This window comes from Eurypyga helias, unplaced genomic scaffold (genome assembly GCF_000690775.1).
Source record: "Eurypyga helias isolate BGI_N326 unplaced genomic scaffold, ASM69077v1 scaffold42404, whole genome shotgun sequence".
Lineage (NCBI taxonomy): Eukaryota > Metazoa > Chordata > Aves > Eurypygiformes > Eurypygidae > Eurypyga > Eurypyga helias.
The window spans coordinates 7,005-16,674 of NW_010247664.1; the positions used below are offsets into that span (position 1 = coordinate 7,005).

Below are 9,670 nucleotides of genomic sequence, written 5' to 3' on the forward strand. Positions count from 1 at the left end.
AGAGGCATCATGACTAGTCACACAAACTGCTTTTTTTTTTTTTAAAACAATTCAGAACATCCAAACCTAGAGCATTCAAGATTTAGTCTTCAGAGAACTGTCTGCAAAGCATTTTTAGTAGGAACTACCTTCCCCATTCTTTGTTTTGTATATTACACAAAGAATCAGTGACCGAATCTGCAAGTAACCAAAGCACCATTCTTTGAATTCAGTCTCTCTCTCCCCATCCTGCCTTCAGAATATTCAGATTTATACCGAGTTGTGTAACAACAGAAAATCCTGCAGTATGATTCAGTTTTCCAGTGTGCGCTGACAGTCCTCTGACATGAAGCTCAAGGTCACCGGGCAAGTTCATCAAATGCCCTTTTTTTGTTTTCCTACCGTGCTGCCCAGAAACAGAACCTTATTGGTGGAGAGTATGGCAAAGTAGTGATCATGTGTTGTGCATTCTTGGTATTTTCCACCGCTTAGTTCATCATAATAAAGTTAGATTTGCAATGAGCTTAAAAGGGAAAAAAAAGAAAAGTGTTCAGTACATTACTCTGATTTATCTGTTCACATGTGGATTTCTGCATTATGCAAACAATTAGGATTTTAGGGTCCAGACAGGTGTTTTTGTTTTAGGATAGGAGTGCATTATGAGAGACTACTTCCCTTCCTGTCCTTTCCTTACAGTGCTAGTTCTCAAAAGCAGTATGTCTCCAACCTTCTCACTACTACCCTGAGATTCTTGATTAAAGAAAAACACAGGCCCCTCAAAGGGAAGTTGTTTGTGAAAATATGTGGTAGGTATTCCTATTTTGAGCAATCCTCCTAACCATTATTTGCAAATGGTAACAGATGCTAAAGGAAGCAGGCATGCAATAAAGAAATAAATGTGACTTACCTATGAACTCAGTGACAGGGTCATGCTCACCTTCCGTTTTAATAGTACCTGCAATGCTTTCATTCTCCAAGATTGGAAGAAAAAGCTGTACAAAGTCTGACGTATATGGAGGAGCAATCACATCCAGCACCTGAAACAGCAGACAAAACTGGATTATTCTCCCAGTTAGACGGGTGGTAGGGACAATATTTGATTTGCAGTACTCTTGTCTTGAAAGCATGCAAGTAGTGGCACTTTTTTAAAGACCTTTTGTTCTCCATAGAAGTAATTGATTATGTATTCTTGTGGTACTCTACCCAGCACCTCAACACTTTCAGAAGTCACTAGGATGGCATCACATCCCGGTGAATACTAATATTATGTACATTGCTCAGAATCTGAATTTATCACTTGAAAGAATTTTTAATCTGAGGCAAGCTGATTTAATATCCAAACACATAAAACTGACTAAAGTCTATTTCGATATGTTAGTAAACACTCTTTTTGTTGCTGACCTCTGTAACGAAGTATCTGATGAGAGAGATATCTGTGTCCAGCTTCTCCAGGCATTTGCGGATATAGCCGACAACAGGCAGGACATATCCTCTACTGAGTAAGTGCACCATTCTATCCAGGAGAGTCTTCTTTAATTCCAGCTGATGGCAGGGGTTGGGGGAGTAAAGAACCAACAGATTAGAACTTCCTCTTGAAAATGTACAGTTTTTATTGCTCATTCTTATTGATTCGTATTCCTAAATTCAACTCTTAAAACTGCTGTGACAGCAGAAGTGGTTACCTTGATTCAGCCTAACTAATACGAAGGAGCACAGATACTGAATCCCGCAAGACTCACCTGCTCCATTACATCAAGCTGTGAATGTTCTGTTTCAAAGAGCTTGACAAGAAGTTGTAGAACTTGGGGATGAAGCAGCTGATGGCATGTACTGATCTGCAAACAAGACAGGAAAGTAAGATCATCAAAACTTCAATTTAAAAACCAACACCCCACTTTTTATTAGACAAGTTTACACTGATGCTCAGTGCCAGAGGTAGGTCCTATTAGAGAAGTATTCCACCACTTCTTCCTTTGATGCCTAAATTTTCCTAGTGTAAATAATGCTGAGCTAACAAAACCAAATAATTAACTCCTAAGAGGAAAAGATTCATCTCTGTATTTGCTGATGCTGCAAATGATAGGCAATCAGTGATGTAACCCCAGTTATAAGCATCAAAACTGTTTTCGCTCTCCAGCAAGGCTCCATATACGCTTTTACCTCATCCAGTAAGGCCAGATGAACCGGAGTGTGATCCGTCTGTAACTGGAAGTATCGTGGTTCTGACACTGTCCAATCCACCCACTTTAATACACCCATTGCCACCACTGGGAACCTACAGAGGAAGGGATCACTTCAGTACAGGAGCATTAAAACTGCACCACACCACACCACCATCCCCCCCAAAAGAGAAACCCCAACCCAAACCCACAATCTCTAACCCAAAACAAACTCCCAGAAAATTTAAAAAAACCCCACACCCAAACAAAAAACCACCACACATCTTTCAGTCTATTCTAATGGTTGATAGAGTTTCAGCTTAATTTACAGCGGAATTAATAAAGCTCAACAAGTTTTGCTTGAAAAGCTGCCAGCACATCAAGAGCAGCTTTCATCGAGAAGGTAAAAACAACCACCCTAAACCCCACAGGATAAGCTGGAGGAAAGTTATTTCTACAAAGACATTCCCTGCTCAGCACAAGATGCAAAAAATAGGCAACCAAATTAATGTATATTCCAAGTTTATTCAATTATCAGCTATTTCCTACTTTTAAGAGGAGAAGGAAGGGCACATCTCTTGCTAGGAAATCTCTTCTAGGAAGACAAAGTAATCTGTCATCTTTTTTCAATGGCAAAGTATCTTCTGTGACACAAGGACAAGTTGTCAGGGGAAGCCAGAAGTTATTTCCTCACAAGAGAGATTCCAAAGAGCTAGATGTGTAGTTTTGAAAGCTTTCAGACCTCGTATTCTACAGTGAGGATGTCCTCACAGAGCAGCCCACAAAGGCATTTCCCTTTAGCAGTACTGCCTCTCCTAAATAATACTTCCCTTCCAACAACTGAAGCTTAATACCAGTCTCTCTGCTCACCTGATGCACTGATAGAGAGTGCTCAGTTCTGCAACCAACTCAGATGCTCCTTTGTTCTCATTGCAACACAGATTGTGAACAGTTTCAATGGCTTTTGAGGTTGACTTGAGTTCATCCTTATTTATGCTAACTCTCTTGTTCTGAAAAATTGCAAAGTTTGAATGCAAGAGTTACCTGAAGGGGGCTTACAAGGAAGCTGGGAGGAGACTTTTTACAAGGGCAGGGAGTGACAGGACAAGGGGTAACGGGGTTAAATTGAAAGTGGGGAGGTTTAGATTAGATATCAGGAAGAAGTTCTTCATGGAAACGGTGGGGAGGCACTGGAACAGGTTGCCCAGAGAAGCTGTGGGTGCCCCATCCCTGGAAGTGTCCAAGGCCAGGCTGCATGAGGCTTTGAGCAACCTGGTCTAGTGGAAGGTGTCCCTGCCCATGGCAGGGGGTGGGAATGGGTGGGCTTTAAGATCCCTTCCAACCCAAACCCTTCTATGATTCTATGAATATACAGGCTGTCTTTGGTTATATAAGGAAAGGAATTGTAACCTGAGATAAGCGTAAACTTACATCGTGTTTACCAACATTTAGACTCAATTGCAAGTTTCAGAAGAACTAGGTATCAATGAGCTGAAATACAAGGATGTTTGCTTTATCTAATTCCCTAAAAATTACTTTATACACTTAATAGAATTAAATTCCTCTTCCTCTGAAACAGCACATATGGTTCTAGTAGCATAAGAACTCTACTGATAACCTCTGGGGGCAGGTAGGAGAAGAGGGCAAATATACTCAGTGCACTCAGACTTTTATACTACTATTTGATCATCTGGATCTACACTTTCCAGCTGAAGCCAGACACATATCAAATTAAAATAAGTAAATCAAACTGAATACATTATTTTAAACTGAGCAACTTCATGACCACACGTTTTCTTCAGCACAGTCAGGCTACTGTATGTAAAAATAGTGTCGTTCAGTTCTTTAAACATTACCTTTTTCCACATCTCTACTACACTAGCTGCATATGCCAGTATGTGAATATACTTATGTTTGTGGTCCTGGTTGATCTTAGCACCTGGCTTAAACAATGACTGCATGAAGAGGTCCAGAAAGGCAGGAACTCGAATCTGTGAAGAAAATGATTGGTTCATTGGAGTCTGAGAATTATGAGAGGTGACTAAAACGTTTTTTGCATCTGACACACCTTGAACAGAATGAGATATAACACATTCCCCCTTTGGGAGTTAAGTGAGATAGTTTTCTGAAGAGACCCAAACTTTTGAAACAAAACTAAACAAAGAAAACCAAAAGGAAACAGAGTTACACAGTATTGCTGAAGTCAATGTCGCCAGAACAAGTCGGTGAGAAGTGTGAAAGGTGCCATTTAGGCCTGCTTATAACAAACTGCAAAACTGGGTGGGTTTTAACTATTTTTTATTTTTTGTTAACAGAAGTTAGTTAATTACTTGCCACCTTTATCTCCTATTTGGTTCTTATAATTAAATTAGTTATATGTAAAAAGACAAATCGGAATTAAAAAAAAATAAGTAAGCTAATGCAAAATTGAATATAGTTTCATATTTAGACATTACTTACAATTATAGAGGGATGAGTCTGAGCGCTAACTTCTGTGTCAACAGAACGCTTAGCACAACAAGCTCACGTTTCTGAGTGCTAGTGTAGTAGAAGTAAGTTTCAGAGGCTGTAAGAAGGTAACTACTAACCAGTTCTACTGGAGGTGGGTCCATGCTTGTAAACATTTTGAACAGGACAGTGATATCTGCTGGATTCAGAGCTCCTTTGGACAACATTGCACCAAGAGCCTGACATGCTCGAGGATAGGAGGCTGCAGTACCCAATGCTAAAGTGATCTGACTGGCGTCGTGGCCTCTAGATGAAGAGCAAACACACATAGGAACTTATTTTCTTAATCTGGACATTTTCAGTTTAGCCTCACTGAGTCAACAGGGCACACCATATGGAATGCAATGCCTTCGGGCAGAACCCCTTATCCGAAGTAATTATAGAAATAGGCATGTATTTCCCTTGTTTGTTTCTAAAATGTTCATTGAATAATAAAAATATATATTTTTAATAGAAACTTCAATTCTTTGCTCTTCTTATTTCAGATCTCCCAGTGCAGGACACCGAACTTTTTGGTCGTCCTATGAATTAAATCTTGCTACAAGAACTGCTCTGGTGCAGCCAAGAACTCTCCTTTTGCTGGTAAAAGGTAATCAAGAATAAGCAAGAGACAGCAGTTTACAAATTCTGGTGACTTGCATCTTGGTAACGATACAACTCCCACTTACTTTTCATGAGCGTACCGCTGAACCTCCTGAGCAATCCGTCTGACAGCTGACCCTCCCTGCTCTTCTTGAGCCAATATGGACATCATAGATTGAGCAAAAAGGTAAGTGTGTTCTCCATGGCACACCATCTTCTGTGAAAGCACACATCAAAAATCTTGTAGTCAGCAAGAAACAAGCAAGTATGCTGCTGTGATTGCACTGCTGTAACAGTAACTCTACTGAAATCTACTACTCAAAAGAGGGAACACACACCCCCACAAAACCAAAACACAAACTAAACAAGAAAACCAAAAGCCCAACAGCCAAGAAGTACAGAAAAGCACAGAATCATAGAATCTTTTAGGTTGGACCCTTAAGATCAAGTCTAACCGTTAATCTAACGCTGCCAAGTCCACAACTAAACCATGTCCCTAAGCACCTCATCCACAGGTCTCCTAAACCCCTCCAGGGATGGTACCTCACCCACCTCCATGGGCAGCCCGTCCCAGTGCCTGACAGCCCTTTCAGTGAAGACATTTTTCCTAATACCCAAATTATTAGGTTGCACCACCCTCCTGGTGCAACTTGAGGCTGTTTCCTCTTGTCCTATTGCTTGTCACTTGTGAGAAGAGACCAACACCCCAGATATGTGGTGAGTTGACCTTGGCTGGAGGCCCAGTACCCACCAAGCCACTCTATCACTCCCCTCCTCAGCTGGACAGGGGATAGAAAACAAGGAAAGGCTCACAGCGTGAGGTAAGGGCAGGGAGGGATCACTCACCAATGACAGTCATGGGCAAAACAGACTCAGCTTGGGGAAAACATTAATTCATCACCAATGAAATCAGAGTAAGAGAACTAAACCTAACTCTTAAAACACTTTTCCCCCATCCCTCCCTTCTTCCTGGGCTCAAGTTCACTCCCACTTTTCTCTCCCTCCTCCCCCAAGCGGCACAAGGGGACAAGAAATGGGGGTTGTGGTCGTTGTCTCTGCCACTCCTTCCTCCTCAGGGGAGAATCCTCACACTGCTCCTGCTCCAGCATTGAGTCCCTCCCTACAGCAGACTACCCTCCACCAGCTTCTCAACCTTCTCCAAGGACACCAGTTGTGTCCTTCCCACAGCTGAACTGCTCTTCTTGAACTGCTCCAGTGGGTACCCGCCACAGGATGCAGAACCTTCAGGAGCAGCCCCCGGGGTCACAAGTGCTGCCAGCAAACCTGCTCCAAGCCTGGAGCTCCTCTCTCCATGGGGCCACAGCTCCTGCCAGGAGCCTGCTCCAGCGTGGCTGGTATTGTCTCCATCGGACACGGAGAAGGCTTCTGGCAGCTTCTCATAGAAACCAATCCTGTACCTCTCCAACCAAAATCTTGCCACACAAACCCCATACAACATAAAAAGGAAAACAAAACAAACCACAAAACCCACCAACTTACAGCAAACTCAGGGAGGTTTTTTTCAAGGTTTTCCTCTCCTCCATCTAAAATTGTTGCCAGAGATGTACGCAGGACTCTGGAAAATACTTCCAGCTGCTGACATGCTGTTGAAACACTGGTTATTTCCCCTTGATATCCAGCATCAGATATAAGCTAAAAAAGCAAAAACATCACAGAAAACTTATATTACTCGCATACGTACTTCAGATACGCTAACTCTAAAGGAACACACAGAACGTAATTGCTTCTGCATACACTTACTGGAATTCACATCCATCTTTTAGACTACACAAAAGGAAATCAGAAGATGTAGCAAAAAAAGTAAAGCATGATGATGTAAGAATACTTCAGAACACACTTAGATATACTATGACATTCTTTCCCCATCACAGAAACATACAGAACTGACTAAAATGTTCCACTGCAAAAGAAATTCAGAATTTTCAAATACAGATCAAAAAAAAAAAAAATCCAAAAAGCAGTACTTCAAACTGGGAAGCTACACTTGCCGCTTGCAACCCGTAACACGATTCCTCCCACCAACCCATAGTTGCACTGTTCTGATGTTTGAGTAAGTGGTATTATGTAGGAATACATAAAAGGTAAAGGCAAAACACAGCCAAGATCTGATGCCAGAACAATTAGCCCTTTATGGATATTCTCGATAATTAGGCTTGAGCATACTACCTTCACAGTAAAATTAAGCATTAAACAGTCGGGATGGGCTTCTGCCAACTTGTAAAAGAGATCTCTCCACGTAGTGTGCGCTATCATTTGCTCAAGCCAGGCTGGAGTCTGAAAAGATTAGAGCAATAGCGAGAAGCGTAAGAATATACAGTTGTCAAGATCATTACAAATAAGCCTTTTAGCTCTCAGGAGTCCTGCAAGTTGCTATACAGGACTTTATTACAAAGGAGGATGTAAAGTTTCTAAGTTCTCTAAGCCTCTGAGGACTCCAATGAAATAGTTTTGTGAAACCAGTTGTTTCTTAACAAAAGAGCTTTGAAAATACAATTTCCCTTCCCCTCCCCATCTACTACTCCATCAGATGAAGGCATCTATACAGGATCCACTGATGTAAAGATGGCAACACGGATTCCATGCACACCTCTCCTTCCTCTGTAAAGATGGAATCTGCTTTCCGAGGGTCAAAATGCTTGATAAGTAAGCTCTTTAAATGGTTTTCTACAGTCTCCTGAACTTGCACTGGCTCAACACCTGTATAGAAGGAATAAGAAACTTGGCAGATGCAATCCAATCAAACATAGCGGCAACATCTTAAATTTTTCAACAACAACAGAAACTACTCAAATTTTTCAACACACAGAAGATGACAGCCATCAGTTCTACTCAAGCCACACCAATACAGACAGATTTAGAGATTTGCAATCCTTTTTCCTAAGTGCAGACTATTTAGGATCACAGGTAGGTCACCCCAGTCCTTTTCTCTTGCTCTCTTTATCAGACATGCAATCAGCAATACCAGTCGTCTCACAAGACTGTTACTGGTCACGATACCAAAATGCACATATCTTAAGCACAAAAGGGATTACCGGGGTTGGGGCACAAACCCACCTTACTGAAGTCCATCCTTTCAATACATCAGTAGCTTTGATAGACCTACTTACTAGTGCTTTATGTAATGTTTTGTACTTTACTATGTTTCTGAGATGCGAATGTAATACTTTTGATAATTTGTAAACAAGAGTTTACACTAGCTAAGGGAGAAAGATACCACATGATAACGCCGAACACGTCTCGCAAAAGGCTGCTAAAGCATTCATAAGCAGGCCAGTAATACAGAATTCCTGCCTCAGAGAACACAGGCACCTGTATCGAAACCCTGCATCTAAACACTGACTGACTGAAAGGAACAGTAACTAGTAATAAGGTAATTGGGTTTATAATAGTATAATTCATATAGAAAAAGTATCACTCATTGCTAACACCATCTATGTAACAGCACCCTTGCCCTTATGCATGAAAACAAAAAGAAACTATAGTTTATGCAGTTGCTTCAACTACATTAACCCTTTATAGTATGGGCATTTCAAGATGTTCATCAACAGATTACTTATTCTCCAAGCAGAATAAACATATTATTATAAGGAATTTAGTCACATACACATAAAGGATGACAACTTTATAATGATCCACTTCCTCAGTATGATCAACTGTGCCACCAATTCAGATTTTGCTGGCAAAAGAAAGACCGCAGACCCAGATCATCCTGTATCACTTATTGTACCTGTCTGAATGAGCCACTCTGCCAGCAAATTTACAGTCTGTGCCACTGCAGTGTAGTTTTCAGAGAGGAGCTGGATAACATTCTCTGGAGAACCTCCTGCTTGGAAATACCTGATGGAAAGATTGAGAAGGAACTATTTTAAAGTTATATTAAAAACACCAAAACCAACTGAACTCTAAATAAAGGAAGAAGAGTGGCATCATTTATGCATTTTCACACACCCTTCCATACAAAGCAGTAACACACCCCGTAACACGCATCAGGTCACACTCACCTCTTTAACGTGTTAAATATAGACGGCTCCATTATATAGTCAGGGGTCGAAAATTTCTTCAGGCATTCTTGCTGGACTTCGGCATCATCTTCTCCCTCCCCATCCTCATCGTCTTGCTATGACAAGCACAGTCAAGTCAACCACCTTTCTTGCCCCGTTTCCCCCCATACTCCCGTATTTAGGCTATTTTTTCCCACAGAAACTCGCACACCGCAGTTCGCCACAGCAGGCGACCTACTCCCCAGACAGACGAGACTTCTCAAGGGAGAAGGCGCAACCCAAGCACCGTCTTGCAGTTGTTTTCCTCGTCTTTAATCCCCTCAAGCCCAGGCCCCGGACGGCCCCGCTCCCCGAGGCTCAGCGCTTGTGGCCGCAGCTGGGAGCCCCAGTCGCGGAGCCCCGGCCCGCAGAGCAAGGGGG

At 41.8% G+C, this 9,670-nt stretch overlaps 1 protein-coding gene across 1 annotated transcript; it reads right to left on the reverse strand.

Moving 5' to 3' along the window:
* Nucleotides 1-386: 386 nt before the first annotated feature.
* Nucleotides 387-9,366, reverse strand: NELFCD (negative elongation factor complex member C/D; the record flags this gene model as incomplete). The annotated part of the gene is made up of 14 exons (XM_010150800.1): nucleotides 387-502; nucleotides 887-1,016; nucleotides 1,381-1,521; nucleotides 1,719-1,814; nucleotides 2,140-2,254; nucleotides 3,009-3,148; nucleotides 3,995-4,129; nucleotides 4,727-4,892; nucleotides 5,315-5,445; nucleotides 6,729-6,881; nucleotides 7,416-7,523; nucleotides 7,837-7,946; nucleotides 8,977-9,086; nucleotides 9,251-9,366. Coding segments are annotated over 14 exons (1,686 nt in total), but the record flags the coding sequence as incomplete, so codon positions are not given.
* Nucleotides 9,367-9,670: the final 304 nt, after the last annotated feature.